This window comes from Tenrec ecaudatus, chromosome 18, assembly GCF_050624435.1.
Source record: "Tenrec ecaudatus isolate mTenEca1 chromosome 18, mTenEca1.hap1, whole genome shotgun sequence".
NCBI lineage: Eukaryota > Metazoa > Chordata > Mammalia > Afrosoricida > Tenrecidae > Tenrec > Tenrec ecaudatus.
In genome coordinates, this window is record NC_134547.1 from 525811 (window position 1) to 543493 (window position 17683).

At 49.2% G+C, this 17683-nt stretch overlaps 1 protein-coding gene across 4 annotated transcripts in view; it reads right to left on the reverse strand.

Moving 5' to 3' along the window:
* Window positions 1-881: 881 nt before the first annotated feature.
* LOC142431494 (uncharacterized) overlaps window positions 882-17683 on the reverse strand; it is a 34816-nt gene continuing 18014 nt past the window's right edge. For 3 of the 4 annotated variants that reach the window (XM_075536476.1, XM_075536475.1, XM_075536474.1), the window contains 3 exons: window positions 3573-3699; window positions 3102-3224; window positions 882-2306 (listed from right to left, as the gene is read on the reverse strand). In XM_075536476.1, coding sequence (XP_075392591.1) covers window positions 889-2306; window positions 3102-3224; window positions 3573-3636 — 1605 coding nt within the window. In that variant the 5' untranslated portion in view covers window positions 3637-3699 and the 3' untranslated portion in view covers window positions 882-888. Of the gene's footprint in view, window positions 2307-3101; window positions 3225-3572; window positions 3700-7186; window positions 7592-17683 lie in introns of those variants that run through there. The other variant, XM_075536473.1, reaches the window with a different exon arrangement.

A 17683-nucleotide genomic window follows, 5' to 3' on the forward strand; every position in this document is an offset into this window, starting at 1 on the left:
AGTCAACCCTGTTATTTTTAGTTCACCTCAGTAGGCAATGTTACTGTTTCTTTTAAATTGGTGGCACAGGGTTGGTTTTGCGTCCCCCTATGGAGTGGCTGAACTATGATTTGGCCAATCCTAAAGTGTTTGCCTGTTTGGGTGTCCTGATGCTGAACAACCTCACGGTAGATGCACTGACTGGAAGCTCAGGACACGGCAACTCTGAGCCTCTTCTTCGGAATGATCAGTTTGGGGCAGGCCTATGCTTAGGTCCTTTCTCTGAGACTACAGAAGCACCAGAAGCGAGTTTTCACCTCTGCCTGGAAGGAGGGAAAGTGAAAGGGCTCTAATTCCTGCCGACCACTTCTAGGCTCTCTCCCATGCCTTTCTGGCTGCGCTTTCAGCCCCATTCTATAGGTACTGGGCTTTAGGCCTGCCTCTGGGATTCTGCAGGGTAAGCCTGGTCAAACCACCTCCCCACCCCCCAGTGCTAACTCAGTATGTACCTTCCAGTGTCAAAGCAGTGTTACCATTGACCTCTTTTTCGTCATCTTCTCATCACTTATGAATCCTAAGCCTTCCCTTCCCTCCTTTTAGTGGGGTTTCTCAGCCAAGTGAGAGGAATGTGTTCAGTCTGCCACCTGACCCAGAAAACCCCAGGACATCACCCCGTCACCACCTGGCAAGCCTCCTCTTGGCCACCTGTACTTCCTGGCTGCCCTGCCCATAACTGTTCTGCAGCGTGACCTCTTTAAGGATGGAGAAGGTGTAAGCTCTGGACCAAACGACCATTTCAGTCCTCACGTGCCATAGACGCTGCAGGCGGAAGGCTTTCTGTGGCCGGCTAGGGCTCCTTGCGCTGCACCCTTGTAGGGTCCCCGTGGTGATCTCAGGTCTGTGTAGGCTTCAGGCCAGAGGGTCAGTAGGATGGGCCTCTCTCCCCAGAGCAGCCTCTGAGGGTGCCGTGGAAGAGGCCCTGGGCTGCGGGGGGCGGCCGGCGCGGGCCCTGGGCCGCCGCCCAGCCTTCTCGCCGGTGTGTATCTTCTGGTGGTGGAAGAGGGCCGGGCGCTCGCGGAAGGCGCGGCCACACTGCGGACACACGAAGGGCTTCTCACCCGTGTGGATGCGCTGGTGGCTGAGCAGCACGGCACCCTTGGCGAAGGCCTTGCCGCAGTCGCCACAGCGGAAGGGCCGCTCCCCGCTGTGCAGCAGCTGGTGCTGTGTGAGGTTGGAGCTGTGGCTGAAGGCACGGCCGCACTGCTCGCAGGAGAAGGGCTTCTCGCCCGTGTGCACACGCTGGTGCTTGAAGAGGGAAGAGCCCTGGCTGAAGGCAGCACCGCAGAGCGCGCAGGAGAAGGGCTTCTCGCCCGTGTGCGTGCGCTCGTGCTGTATCAGGTGCGAGTTGCGGCAGAAGCGGCGGCCACAACGCGCACAGGCGTAGGGCCGGCCACCCGCGTGGATCTTGCGGTGCTGGCTGAGGTTGGAGCCGTGGCTGAAAGCCTTGCCACAGTCGCTGCAGCGGAAGGCCTTCTCATCCGTGTGGATGCGCTGGTGACGCACTAGCGACGAGCTGTGCCGGAAGGCCTTGCCGCAGGCCGGGCAGGCGTAAGGCGTCTCGCCGCTGTGGATGCGCTGGTGCTGCGTCAGGTGGGACGTCTGGCTGAAGGCCTTGCCGCACTCTGCACACTCGTAGGGCCGCTCGCCGGTATGCGTGCGCAGGTGCTTAAGCAGGTCGGAGCTCTTGAAGAACACCTTGCTGCAGGCCCTGCACTCGAAAGGCTTGTCCCCAGGTGGGAGGCCAGCCACCACGTGGAGGGCCTCGCCCAGGGCGTCCCCCACCGGAGGCTCTTGGTTAGTAGGTAGGGCCTGTGTGTCACTAGTCAGCAGCGCCAGTACATCCTCCCCGCACAGTGGGAGCTCACCGCCAGTGTGCCCTGGGACACATTGGAAGACTCCCTTGTGGGGATCCCGCAGCCGCAAGTCTGGCTTCGGTAGCTTCCCTGGTGCCCGACGGTCTGTGCGGACCCTCCCACTGGGCAGGCTGTCCCCTGCAGCCCACAGTGGGGCAGTCAGGCGCAAACCAAGGGTAGCTGCTCCGTCGTTGGAGCCTGGGAGGAGCCGCTCCCAGTAGATGACTGACACCCCCGTGGATTTCCTCTCCGCGGGTGGCAGAGCATTCTGCTGGCTCACCTGCCCCAGGTTACAGGTGCCAGCTGAGGGAACTCGAGGAGGCGGGGGCCTAGTTAGAGGGGTACCGTCCAAGAAAGGCCCCAGTAATGCCGAATCTCCAGAAACCTCTCCATTGATGCCTGGGCACTGGGAACCTGGAAGCAGAGATGTACTTGTTGGCTGGGTCATCATGGCCAGGAGGGGACTGCCAGGGCAGATCAAACGGGCAAGACAAAGAGGACTATGGGAGCTAACTGTGCTTACAGAAGAGGAGCAGGGGCCTAGGCATATCCTGTGACAAGACTGGAATGCCCACAGCAGAGACAAGAGCCCCATGGCCCCAAGTGTGGGGCAGGGGCAGCATCCCATCTGGCTCCAATGTGGGAGGACAGCAGCTGCCAGGCTCAGTCAGCACTATGGCTGGGTGGCACATTCACTGCCTCATGGCACCCAGGCTCTGGGCTCGCTGGTCCTAGACAGCGCTCCCTGCAGGCCCAACCAGGGGCCCTCAGCAACCTGCCCTAGGCTCCTTACTCTGACCAACCCTTCAGGCTGTAGACTTAGACCCATGAATCCTATCTCCCCACTATCTCTTCCCACTAATGGCAGGGCCAGGCGGTCCTGATCAGGGCTGTGTTCTCACTGCCTGGAACGTGTAGTCACAGCAAATATTCAGGAAACAGTGACAGACAACGTGGAAGGCTTGGAGCCACATAGCCCTCCAGGTGTGCTCTGAACTGTGGCCAAGGGGTGATCTTGCATCTGAATCCAGCCCCCGAGCCCTCCTCAGCTCACCCTCCCATGACAGCCAAGATGAGCTCCCAAGAAAACCTGATGGTGGAGGGCAAGGAGGGAGCCGGGTGGGGCAGCGGAGAGAGACAGGAAAGGTGACACACAAGCTCAGCCAAGTCCAAGTACCGAGGTCACCCTTGGTTCCGGCCCCCACTCACCAGGGCTGGGCCTCCGCTGGCCTTTCCTTGCTGTGACCAGGGTTGTATTTCTCCCATTGGGAACCCAGGGTTCCTTGCCATGCTCCAGTTGGATGACCACGCGGGGTCGGGAGGCCGAGAGCCCTGTGGGAGAGGACAGGGCAGGAAGAGGAGCTGGGCCCTGTTCAGGGCAATTCATCTCCCAACAGAAGGCGGGAAATTCATGTCAGCTGTACAACTGTGAAAACCCAATGGTTACCCCATGGGAAGCCATGCACTTCAGGGGAACAGCCCAGTGGTCCCCTTGGGTAACCACTGTATTGCTGGTGCCAAAGGAATGGTTGAGCCCCAAAAGACACTGAGCCAGGGCCTCCTCCCAGCCCTACCCTCTGCCTCACCACCTGGTGGCTACTCCATGCCACCAGGTTAGGGTCCACGCAGGAAACCAGCTGAGTACCAACCATCTCTCACACAGAAGAGCCAGGGCCTTACCCAGTGAGGCCACAAGTGCAAAGTTCTCCAGCATCACATGTCGGTATAGGGCTCTCTGAGCCATATCGAGGAGTCCCCATTCCTCCTGGGAGAAATACACAGCAACGTCCTCGAAGGTCACCAAACCCTGCAGTGGCAGGAAGGACGGACAAAGTCTGAGCTCTGTGATCCAGAACCCAGCTCCCCATCTCAACAACCACTCCCCCTGACGTTCCTCAGATGCTGCCCCTTCTCCTTGAGGAGCTGCCCCATGCCACTTAGTCTTCTCTTGTGTTCAGTGGCTTCTGTGTTGCTGGAAGGTGTATCACTGGTGTTTCAAACACCAGCAGGTCATCCAATATGAAGAGGTTTCAGCAGAGCTTGCCGACTAAGAGCAAACCACAAAGAAGGACTAGGCTCTTCATTTTCTGAGGAGTCCGCCCCTGCAAACCATATGTATAGAAACAGAACCCTGTCAGGGTATCAGAAGATGAGCCCCTCGGGAAGCCAGGCACTCCACACAGGACCGAGGAAGAGCTTCCTTCCCAAAGGAGAGTCGACCACAATGATGCGGTTGGAGAAAAGCCTCCAGCACCTTCATTTGCAGATGGGGCATGACTCAAAATGAGAACGGTGGTGAGCATTTATCAATAACTGGAACTTGGAATGTACGAAGTAGCAATCTAGGAAAGTTGGAAGGCATCAAAAATGAAATGGACCTCATAAAAATCGACATCCTAAGCACTGTGAGCTGAAATGGCCATTTGAATTAGTCACATGGTTTCACTATGCCAGGAATGACAAATTCAAGAGGAATGGAGTCACATTCATCTACTCATTGTCAGAAAGCTCATTTCCGGATCTGTCTTGAAGTACAACGCTGCCTGTGATACAATAGTATCTATCCACATACAGGAAACTCAGTTTGAATTTGATATAACTATTCTTCAAAGAAAGAAACCGAGGAATTCTACCAACATCTTCAGTCTGAAATGGATCAAGCATGCAATCAAAATACATTAAAATTTTTTACTGGAATGCAAAAATTAGAACAAAGGAAGAACAGTAGTCAAAAATATGGACTTGGTGATATAAACAAAGCTGGGGATTGCATGACAGAATTTTGCAAAACCAATGACTTCTTTGTAAATACCTTTTCTCAACAACACCAATGGCAAAGATACACATGGACTTCTTCCAATGGAATACACAGAAGTCAAATGGACTACATCTTTGGGAAATGATGATGGAGAAGCTCAGGATCAGCAGGTAAAACAAGGCCAGGGGCTGACTGTGGGCCAGTCCAGACTGCTCCCATGTGAATTCACGTTGAAGTTGAAGAAAATTAAAACAAGTCCATGAAAACCAAAATACGATCTTGTGACTATCCCACCCAGATTTACAGAACATCTCCAGAACTGATTAAATGCATTCATTGAACACTCATGATCTACGAAGACCTTATGAGCTGTGGATGATATCAAGAATATTACACACAAAGAGAACAAATGATCATTGAAAATGTGGGTAAGAAAAAAGATCAGAGTGGACATCAGAGATTCTGAAACTTGCTCCCAATTGTGGAGGAGCTAACGTAAATGGAAGAAATGAAGAGTTCAAGGAGTTGAACAGAAGGTTTCAAAGGGCAACTGGAGAAGGCGAAATAAAATATTATAATGAAATGTGCAAGACCCAGAGTTAGAAAACGAAAAGGAGGAAAACACACCATTTATCTTAAACTGAAAGAACCGAAGAAAAAAATTCAAGTCCCGAATTGCAGTATAGAAAGATTCTGGAGAACCAATCTCGGGGGTCTATGTGTAACCTCTTCTCTGGGGGATGGGCAATGGGAAGATGGGTGAGGGGAGACGCTGGGCAGTGTAAGATAAGATAAAATAATAATTTATAAACTATTAAGGGTTCATGGGGGAGGTGGAGGGAAAAAAAGGAAAACGAGCTGATTCCAGGAACCCAAGTGGAAGGTGAATTTTGAGAATAATGAGGGCAACAAATGTATAAGCGTGCTTTACTCAATTGATGTATGTATGGATTGTGATAAGAGTTGTATGAGCCCCAATAAAATTATTTATTAAATTAAAAAAAGGAAGATTCTAAGGACAAATGTTGAACAATGCAGAAAGTATCAGAAGATGGAAAGAATACAGAGTCGCTGTACCAAAAAGAACTAGTCTACATTCAAATACTTTAAGAGGTAAGATGAGCAAGAATCAATGAAACTGAAGGAAGACGTCTAAGCTGCACTGAAAGCATTAGCCAAAAACAAGGCTCTAGGAATTGATGGAATACCAACTGAAATGTAAGCTGATGAAACACTGAAATTATTCACTTAATCTATTGCAGGAAAATTTGAAGACAGTTATGTGGCCAACTGACTGGAAGAGACCCACATTTGATTCCATTCCAAAGAAAGGTGACCCAACAGAATGAGCAAATTATGGAATGTCGTTAATATTGCATGCAAGTAAGATTTTCCTTAAGATTATCCAGTGGTTGCAGCCAATCACTGACAGGCAGCTGCCACATTTTCAGGGCAGATTCAGAAGACAAGGTGGAATGAGGGACACCACTGCTGATATCATACGGATCTTTGCTGTAAGCTGAATACCCGAAAGATGTTTGTGTTTCATTGATTATGCAAAGGCACTTGACTGTGTAGATCATAAACTATGGATAGCCTTGAGAAGAATGGGAATTCAGGAACACTTCATTGTGTTCACGTGGAACCTACCTGTACAGGGAGAGGCAGTTGTGCAAACAGAACAAGGGAATACTGCATGGCAGCCACTTTAGTCCAAGGTTTGGAAGAGGTCCCCCCACCTGCCCAGGGACATGCCACTCACTCGGGCTCCTGTGCAAGGGTGTCTTCAATGAACTGGAGCACAAAAGGCGGTGTCCCAAACGTACAGCCTCCCAATCATTGGTGCCTTAATGAAGATCCATGGCTGCCCCTAGTGCTTGCTATTCTCGGTGCCACTGAGTGGAGCACCAAGACCCCATGCTCAACCCAACAAAACGCAGCTGGGTCCAGGACCATTGGATGGTCCTAATGCAGATATGCTCAATTCAATAATGTAAGGGACTGCACGAGGCCTCCCTTCTCTTCCAGCAGTTAGCTGCCATCTGCCTACTGGCCCAGCTGTTTCAGAAAACAGTGCCCTCGGGGTATCTTCCAACACAGGAGTCAAACCAAGGTATCTGTCCCACACTAAAGCTATTTCGCCAGGATGGTTCCTACACCACCTCCCGACGGTTCTCCACTTAGCCACAGCTGGGATGCTTACTTTCCAAAGTCTAACTCCGAGCGTGTTCCGCCCACCCCCCCCCACACCTGCCAACGGGATCCCCCAGATAAAGCTCCTCCGCCCCGCCCATTCTTCCAGACAAACAGCGTTGCCCTGCCTCAATTCAGCCTCACTCTCAAAATAGGAGCTTCCAGACCTCACACCGCGGGCTGCCAGAAGCGGGGAATCCCACTCCTGCACAGCCCACTGGCCTGAGGCCAAGGGACCGAAGTCTCTCCCGAGCAGCGAAAGAGAAAGACGTCTAGAAAAAACCCTCTCTCAGTGGGGACTCCAGTCCACGGGAGGTGGGAGTCCTGAGCTCCCGGCACTCACCTGCGACTGGTGCGTCAGCGCCAACGTTGCCATTGGATACCAGAGGCAGGCCGAGAGGCACCGGCGACACCCAGCCTACAGCCACTCCGGGCCTGTACCCCTGTCGTTCAGCACGCAGAACGCTGCTTCCCGGCGGCTGCAGGGGCCCGGGAGTGCACGTGGCGTGGAGAGCGCACAAGACGACCCCAGGGAACCCCCTACCCTACTTGCGAGGGAAACTGAGGCTGGGGGAGCGGAGGCGCGTGTGCTGTGACGAGACGCGTACGGGGGCGAGAGGCAGGCGAGGCCTCCGTGGCGCTTTCCTCGCTGCTCGCCTCTCAGGCCCCCAGAGCCTCCCTAGCGCCCGACCCGCCCAGCTCGCCCCAGCACCAGTGCTGGGGTGGCCCCGGCTCCCGGCTGCAAAGTGACAACCCTAAAGGTCGGAAGTCCAGCCCCCTCCCGGGCCTTATTGGCCCAAGCGCGCGGCGAACGCTCGAGCAGAACCTTCTGGGTAATGGCGATCCCCGCCCCCCGGTTCCCAGCCCGATCTCCATGGCAACGAACAAGAGTCACTTCGAGGGACGCTGGGAAATGGAGTCCTGAGAACACGCTCTTCCCGGCATGTACTCAGCCACGCTCACTTTCGCTGTCTTACGGCACGCGCTGTCTACATGATGCACATCATCTGCCTTCCCTCTTTCTTGGGGGGAAAAACATGTTTTTGTCCCACTGACCCCTTAGGCATTGGGGATACTAGAGGGAAAAAGACGGACAAACTCAATGATAGTATAAATCCAAGAGTTGATGCCAACTCCGCGACAACCACCACCCCTTTCCCCCCTTTGTGGATTTCCGAGACTTAACAGGAGCAGAACGCCCCATCTCTCCCCCTGCGAGTGGCTGGCTTCAAACCTCAGCCCATGCCGATCACAGCCCAACAGGACTCACAACGAGTATCACGAGGAAAGTAAAACACCCTCTGCCATCAGTCGATGCCGGCTCATAGCGACTCTACAGCACAGGGTGGAACTGCCCCGAGTTTCCGAGACTTGTAGAAAGCCCCGCCTTTCTCCCACGTGCTGTGAGGAAGAGTATTCTAAAAATGGAAACTCTTAACACAGCTGACTTCTAATTAAAGCCATGCCAAATCCTTGCTTGTATTGAGACTCCATTTCGTACTTTTCTGTCATGCAATGCGCGGAAGACAGGGCCTTCTCCTCCCATAGCCTCCTAAACCCAAGGGATGGTTCTAACCTGTCCTGTAGGGCGGCGGCTAAGAGTAGGCATGTCCTAGCTGGCAGTGAGCTTGGTGGTGCTTTTTGGTCATGCAATGCAGCCTAGTCTGTAAAAATTTCCACTAGATCTTTGACCTGGCCAGGAGCAGTTCTACAGAAAGATGTGGTTTTGCTGACCTTAAATACCTAGATGTTGCAGAGACCACTGGAGAGAAATGTACACGCAGTCTGCATACCCCAAAGTGAGAGATGCCGGTAGCTTTTCTTTATTCAAACCCTCTGATTCCTGGCATTTTCACTTGTGATCCTTTTTGTTCAACAACTTTTTAAAAACGTTTTGCTTTTATATTTTAGCAGACCTCACCAATATATTGAAGACCTATCTCCATTATTGCTCCCTTGACCACTGTTAAGAAAACCTTGCAATGTTGCTGACATCAGAAACTGGCCTCTGGTGCTTACTTGATCTAATCATGTGCCAGGAACCGTGTAATTCAGGTGGTCAGTTGGTTCTCAAAAAGTCTGTAAACCCTACTTTAGGATACCTGTATCTATATTTTTAAATTGTCACAGGAAACATCAGATTCAGTCAAAATTCTGTCACCCAGAGCCACTCTTACAAAGGCAGGCAACTCCTACAAAAGAAGTCAACCAAGATCTTGTTGCCACAGCTTTGTAAATCATGGCGAAATAGAACCCAAATGTTCCGTTTTAATTGCGGCTTCTATCTTTATTAACTCTGCATGGTCGCTTCAGAGATGGATACTTTGTGCAAGAGCTTTTTGACTGTTTCTCTGTTTTGCAAAAGGCTCTTTCGCCATAATAAACCGTTCTCAATTCTAAACAGACTCACCGCTTTTTTTCACAATGACAAATGGCACTCGAATTTATTCTTTCCAAATCTGGGTGCTACTTACTTTTCAGAATCTTCCAACAGTTTCTCTGTACATTTGCTCTGTTTTATAGCTGTCTTCAGTGAGAGATGATGAGGTGTTCTTATTTGATCTTACCTGGCATTAGACTTTTTAAAAAATCATTTTATTGGGGCTCATACAACTCTTATCACAATCCATACATACACCAATTGAGTAAAGCACCCTTATACATTCGTTGCCCTCGTCATTCTCAAAATTCGCCTTCCACTTGGGTTCCTGGAATCAGCTCATTCCTTTTGTTCCTTTCCCCTCTCCGCTAGACTTTTATTTTTTAATTGTGTAGGCCTTTTCTTTACCCTTTAAACCTGTTCTTTTTGAAGGAAGAATATGCGAATGTGTGGCCTTTTTGTTGTTTTCTCTCTCTCATGGAGAGAGGAACCCCAGCACAAGAGTTTATCTGAACAGGTCTGGATCTGGAAGTCCCTGTGGCTGATGCGGCTTCCTTTATGCTGTGGTGACGAGCATGGGGAAGGAGAAGAGTTGATGAGGACTGAAGGCCTCTGCATCTTTTTCAGGTTTCGATTTCATTCTAAGGGGCCTGGGGAACTGTGACGCTAGGGGTCCCTAGCAATCTCCACAATCTCAGGAGGAAGAAGAGTTGTGAATGGTTAGGCTGCAGCTGTGCAGGGCCTCAAACTAACTGCAGAGCGGGGGTCCTGCCTCCAAGAGATAGCACTGCATCTGGTCACTGCTGCTGGGTTATCCAGAGGACCCCCAAGCCTGGAGGCCAGTCTTTATAATGCTTGCAGTGATTTCAAGTTCTTGAAACTTCCTGGGACTCTTGATTCCCTCTGTCACCTTGCAGTTAGAGCTGAGATGCACAGGTGGTCACCAGTTAGAGAACGAGGCTAGAGAAATTGAGGAGGGTCTGGTCCTGAAAGCAATGGCATTCCCAATTACTGGGGGAGAGAGGAGGGAAGGAGGGGTGATGGATGCTCAGCATCTGTGTGTGAAAGCATCCCAGGAGGGGTTTTCTCTGTCCAGAAGCCAAAACCAGTAACCAAGATTAGCACCTCCCCCTACACCTCCTCTTTAATATTTGGAAAACACATTCAAGTTGTAAGACCTGGGTATTTTAGCTCCTGGGGCAAGACAAAGCAGAGAATAACCTAAGTTAAACTCAACCTCACTCCCTGCTCCTTGAGTGGGCCAGCTCCGTGTTGGCAGTAGAGGACTGAAGCGCGACAAAAGCTATGGCTGCTCAGGTCACAAGGGAGCCATGCTACCTCCACAACTCCTGACTCACCTCTCAAGTTCAGGGACCCCTCAGCACTGTAACAGTATCCAGGCAGACAGCTCAGGGGAGGCAAGGAAGTGCTCCAGAAAACAGACTACATTCGCTCAGATCATGATCTTGTCCAGAAGAGAATCCAGGTCTGCATTCAAGACTTCACACAGCCATTCCACATTGCTATAGCCAACATGATAGAGCTGTAAGCATGCTATGTGGCTTACAGCCCATCTACTTTGACATAAACTTCCCTAATCGTTATTCAAGTTTCATATACATATGAGGCAACTGAAAATAGCATGGCTGTGGTCAGGTGCACCTTAGTCCTCAAAGTAACATCCTTTGCTTTTCAGGACTCTAAAGAGGTTTTTTGCAGCAGATATACCAAGTGCAATGTGTCTTCTGATCTCTTAACTGATAGGTTTGAATTGTGGTGCTGGAAAAGAAAACAAAGTCCCAAGCGCTGCTGAAAGGACAAACCAATCTGTCTTGGAAGAAGTATGGCCAGAATGTTCCTTAGAGGCCAGGATGACAAGACTTCGTCTTTCATACTGTGGTCATGTTGTCAGAGAAGCCAGTCCCTGGAGAAGGACATCATTCTGAGAAAGGAGGAGGGGGAGGGGAAAAAGAGGAAGCCCCTCATGAGATGGGCCGACACAAAGGTTACATCAATGGGCTCAGGCACAGGAATATATGTAAGGATGACGCAGGACGAGGCAGTGTTTCCTTCCATTGTGCAGAGGGTTGTTATGGGTTAGGACTGGGTCAACGGCACCTAACAACAAAAGTCTTTATCACTTTACACCCAGTGTTCCTTTACTGACTCTTAATACCACCAGGAACTATGCCTACTAAGTCTAGTCTTCTAGGGTCGTGACTTCTGGCCAAGCACAGCCCACCTGAAGTAGCATCTGTACCAGAGCTCTTTAAATGACCTTTTGAAACAAGAACTCTTTTGGCTGCTCCAAGTCACCCAGGGTCCAACTTAGAGCCTCTGAGCTCTTGGACTACAGCTAACCCTGCATCTAGGTCACAAGTTTAACCTACTGAGCTTCTCAGTCTTTCCTAAGGAAGAGCCTGCCATCTCACTGTGTCCCCTGTGGCAGAAGCTGTGAGGTGCTCCCTAAAGCTGCTACCCTCTTATCATATTGCTCCATCATTTTTGTGTTCAACTAACTGGATAAAACAGAAATTCAAAGTCCAAAAAGATTGAGTCAACCCAATCTTTTTAGTTCAGGGCAGTTCAAGACAGGCATTTCAAAGTGTGGGGATCCCTGGGCTCATTAACAAAGTCATGAGAGCCACATGCAGATATAGCAATACCCATGAAGAATCGTCCCTGGAAACCCCCCCAGAGACACTCCATCAGAATCCCACGGCCATTTCAAAGTTTAACCCAGCCCTAGACAGGGCTACCTTCCCCAAGCATGTGGGAGGTAACTTCCCCACAGGTGTAGCCAAGGAGGTGAGCATGGCAGACAGGCTCAGATGTCTAGGCAAATCACCATGTGCAGTGTCCCCGCTGAAGGCTGGCTCATATATATTTGACACCCTTCCCGTAACTCTTCAATGTGGGGATTGTACGGAGCATTGAGCTCAATTTATAGTGGAGCTTTCACTCACAAAAGCTGCTCCTTGGCCGCCTGTGTCTTCTTTTATACCAAACAAGGTTCCAGAGTTGACTAAAGTGTTTCCACAGTACCTGTACTCAAGATATTTCTCCAGTTCAGATGAGGGGCTGCAACTGGAAGCACTTCTACACTGGATGCACATTAACTTCCTGGTACCAAGTTAGGTTAAATTCAGGCAAAAAGCTTTCCCACACTTGCTAGATTCATATAACCTTTTTCCAGTGAGGCCCAACGAGTGGGGCTTTCTCTCCAGGCATTCCCACACTGGCCACACACACACACACACACACACACACAAAATTGGACATTTTCACTTTTCTACATTTTCCCCAAACAAACTACTACACATTTCCCCAAGTCCACTTCTATTTTTGTGTGTTTGCTTTTATCCTTTAATTAAGATGATCCTGTATATACAAATTTGAGCACACACAAGCTCATTCTGGTAATTCAACATTCTTAATAAAAACACATGCCACAATGCCTGTGGGGGACCTGGAGACGGGTCTCTCGTATTAAAAGTGGAGGATCACTTACACGCACAACCTGCCACTGAGTCAATTCCAACAACAGTGACCCTATAGATAGAGAGTGACTGAGACTGGGCATCTGTACAGGAGCTGAAAGCCTCATCTGCGGGAGGGAGCATTAGAACAGATTGTGATGACGTATAAAAACCTCTTTTACAAAGTGACTTAACGATGGAAGTGTTGACAAGTGAGTATCTTCTCAAGGAAACGACGAAGCCAAGAAGCCAAGCTTGGCCTACGGCTACCATGGGTGCAAGAGCCCAGCGGGCACTGAGGTTATGCTAACGGTGGGGGACTAGTTTGGGAAAGGACTTCAACAATGCTTGTACAGCATGAAGAATAGAATCAATGGAACTGAATTATACACGTAAAAGTTGTTGAATTGGAAATCTTGTGGTAATGATTGTAAAATTCTTCTTGATATGATTGAGTTGTAAGATATATGGGGGCGGGGGCACACCCAAATGATCAAATATGTGAAGAGATGTTCACTTTCATTTGTTCTTATAGATGTAAATCAAAATCACAAAAATACTTGTGTAAAAAAAATGAAGAAAATCTTCTAAACCTGATTGTGGTGATGATTTTACAGCTCTTTGTAATGTGACTGAACTACTGAACTGTATGCCAATAAAACTGTTGAAAAGTAAAAAGTCTCATCTTTCTCGGGCAGAGTGGCTGGTAGTTTCAAACAGCAGACCTTGTAGTTATCAGCCTAACTCAACATATTACGCTACCAGAGCTCCTAAGCAGAGGGCACAGGACAGCAAAGGGGATTTGTTAACATTAATAAAAAAAGAAATTACTGTATATACTCAAGTATAAGCCGACTCAATATCAGCCGAGGCACCTAATGGTACCACAAAACTGCATTTAAAAATGGGCTGAAAAATTCTGCTTACACAGGAGTATATATAGTAAGTGGTGAAGTAACCTAGTTGAGATGATTAATACTTCCTATTATTGGATTGATAGCATGGAGGGTAGGGAATGAGAAAAGAATTTCATCTTGCAATTAATGACCTCCCAGCAAAATTTAAGACTGAAACTTTTCCGATGAAAATATTATCTACTATTCTAAGCATATCTAAGAAAAAAATGTTTTCCACAAACTTCTTGAGGCTCCCTTGTATAATCCCTGATAACTACACCTGCTGTTCTGAAAACAAAGTATGTATGCAAATAACAGTATCTATAATGCAGCAGCATGCCTACTGTTCTCTAAAAATATGCCCAAATTCAAGAGAAACTGGTGCAGAGTATGTGAGAAAAAGCCTGGCTATAGCTGAACTGACTATATTTATTAAATATACCATATATACTCGTGTATAAGCACAAAAATGTGCTGAAAAACTGGGGTTTGGCTTATACACGGGTCAGTGGTACCCCAGCGAGGTGTAACATCTTGCTGAGCCCCCTCCGCTGTTCATTCAAACCCCGCTGACACTGCAGGGCTTTGAATGTTTGTTTACTCACATCTAGCCAATCAGAGCCGTCCTATGACGTGGACGACTCCAATTCACAGAAGCACCTGTAGTGATTCACTTATGCTGGCAGCTGAACTGGTAAGGATGTGTCTGTGGCACACACACACACACACACACACACACGGCCTTGCTTTGGTGTGAACTTTCTGGTGTTTACTATGTGGAGAGATGGCGGTAAATGCTCTCCCACATTCCCTGCACCACGAAGGCCTTTCTCCAGCGTGGAGTCTCTGGTGTTGAATGAGGCTGGAGTTGCAGCTTTCCCACATCCACTGAAGTCCTCAGGTTTTTCTCTCGTACAAACTTTCTGGGACTCAATAAGGTAAAATCTGTGAGTGGTGCCCTTTCACTGCAGTAAGAAGAACTAAGAAGAACTGACTTGCTGAGCAAAGGTCTAGCTTTCACCAAAAGCTTCTCACAATCCCTGAATTCAAAGGCCTTCCCAAGGCACACGCTTATCAAGGGAAGAGCTATGTCTGAAGGCTTTTCTTCGTCCATTACAATCCTAAGGTCTGTGAACACTCTGGTTCTGAGAGTGCATGAGTTTACTAGTGCTGCTCTATTACCATACTCCTGCCTGAAGACACAAGTTTATTTTCTTACAGCTACATCAAGGCATCAGCAGGGCTACTTTTTTTTTTTAAACGCTTTTACTGGGGGCTCTTACATCTCTTATCACAATCTATACATTCATCCAGTGTGTCAAGCACATTTGCCGCCATCATTTTCAAAGCATTCTCTTCCCACTTGAGCCCTTGATATCAGCTCCCCATTTCTTCACCCTATGTCATAGATGATTTTTTTCCATATCTTACATCGTCCTCTGTTGCCCCTCACCCACTTTTCTATTAGTTGTCCCCCTGTGAGGGGGTTCTAGATGGATCCCCTTCTGGTGGCTTTTGAGCAAGCTCATGCCACGGAAATGCCACGTGCAATGCTATGGAAACGCCTTTAGCTATAGACCTAACTTTTACTAAACTTTTGCTTCTTCCAGCTTGTCCTGAATTTAGCTGTTCAAAATGCAGGCGTCACAGAAGGTACCTGGGAAATGGCCACGTTGGGAGAACTGGTAAGAGAGCTCTTCCTGTTTTCTGCAGGAAAAACAGGATAACAGATTCCAAAGGTTTCCCCTCCATCTTTGAGGATTATGGAGTTCTTTTTTAAGCCTCACCTTGCCTCCTCTGTTTTGCCCCTTCTGGACAGGCCAATAGAGCGGTCTTCGTGTATGACTCCTCCTTCAGAGCCAGAGGGAAAGGTAAACCTCACAATTCCCAAGCCTGTGAGTACAAACTTTTCTGAAGTCCCACCCTTTAGCTACTATAAAGCCCCCACCCCACATTGTGGAGGAGTAAACTTTGTCTCCGATCCTCTTAGTGTGTTAAGTATTATCCGCCTTGACAGCCTGTACCGTTTCAGTCCACTATGTGTATGTAATGTGACCGCAAACATCACCTAGATGGCCCACGTAGTGTAGTTCCTCCGGGGCGTGGTGTTCTCATGCATGAAGTTTACCTTCTGCCTGAAGCTATCTCACAAACTACTCAGGGCTTCTCTGAGCGGGGAGTCCTTTCGTGCTGAAGGAGACTGCACTGACAGCTGTGTTCTGCTGCACTCCCAGGTCCTTCTTTTGTGTGCTAAGCAAATGCACAGCTCTGGATGAAAGCATCCTGGCAGGCACTGCGTGCATACAGGCCTACTTAGTGCGTGCTTTGAGTGTTTAGTAAAAGTTAGGTCTATAGCTAAAGGCGTTTCTATAGCATTGGAGGTGGCATTCCCGTGGCATGAGCTTGCTCACAATGAATAAGGGGTAGGGTGTTGTGTGAAAGGTTCCTGTGTTTGGTACAGCCACGTGGTCTTTCTCCTGTGTGAATTGTCAGGTGGGCGCTTTGGCTGAAACCTTTCCACATTTACTGTGTTTCTATGATCTTTCTACTAGGTAGACTTTCTGCTATCAAACTACGCGGCACAGGTGTCTAAAAACGTTCCTACAATTGCTGTATCATCGGGTCTTTCCATGGTGTGAACAACTCGGCGCCGTGCCAGGGCAGAGCTTTCACCGAAGGCTTTTCTACAATCTCGACGCTCAGTAGGTCCTCCCTCCTCCAGTGTGTTCTTTCTGGTGCTTAATTAGTATGTGGCTCGACCAAAAGCATTTCCACGCTTCATGCGCTTGTACAGCCTTTCTCCAGAGTTTAACTTTCCGCTGCATTTTCATTTCAGACAGGCAACTGAAGGGCTTCTCCCCGTCCTTACACACACGGGCCATTTCTGCAGGGTGAGTTTTACCCGTGAGCTGCAAGAGCTGGTTTCTCTCCAAAAGCCTTTCTGCCTGCTGGACAATCAGAGCCTCCCTCCAGGCGGATGTGCAGGGTGAAGCTCTTCAGGGAGGCTTTCTTCCGGTTGCTGCTCTTGAAGAGTCCCTGTGAGCTGCCTGAGACTGGAGCTGTGGGGCACCCCCCGCTGTGCTGGGGAAGTCGTAGGCTGTCTGTGGAGGATTTCTTTGCAGCATGCACCTTTGGCGGAGCATCACAATTGAGGCCTCATACTCACCCCAATAAAAAGGCTTCGTTTACTTTGAAGGATGGAGCAGAACCAGCACTTTCCCAAGTGCCCCACCTACGTGCAGTGTCTACCCAGGGCTTGTCCCCTTATGCCCCACTACACAGATCGCGATGAACTGTCTACCTGGGTCCTAGGGGTACACCTTCGGGCTAGCAATGCTGGCATGGGGACTGTAGGCCTGTGGTGTTACTTCTCCAGAACTTGCCTGTCCCTTCCATGCAAACTGCCTGAGAGCAGAGAAATGCCTTCTTTCCGTGGCACAATAGGGAGCGGGCAAGTTGCTCGGAACAAACGTCTACTACCCTCAGAAGTGATTCTCTGGGATTTTGCAAAACAACAGGAGCAGGCATGGAGGTGAGCAAGACTTCCCTGCTGCACAAGACCACAGTATGAGCAAACCTGAGGGTCAAACATCCAGTGTGGCCGGCAGAATTTCCTGCTCACTAACATGATTCAATATGGCTCCTCTGTCAGAGGGCAAATGGCATAACATCTGTTACTTTGTAGGACTAGACTTACAAGTTAAACTATGTGAGCATCTCATTACAGTTAAATGGAAAGTTGACACTAGAGTGTCTCACACAGAGAGGAAAAAGTATGGAATGGGAAGACCATAAGTGTGGGAAACTGAAAGATTTTTCCCAAGTTGTCTCCACCAAATATATACCAAACTTTGCTGTTTGCTACACTGGGCGAATGACTATACATTTGGAGGTCAACAGAAGTAGGTCAGGGGTTATTTTCCCTAAAGGTTATCAGCCATCCAGAGCAAGCAGACACCACTGTTTTCAACAAGTAGAGCCCACTCTCTTCTGATAAGGACAGATTGTTTCTCTGGAGGAGATCCAGGGAGGTCAAGCCCATTCACGGGTGGCCACGGTTAGGGTGCCATCGTGAATCTAGGGTC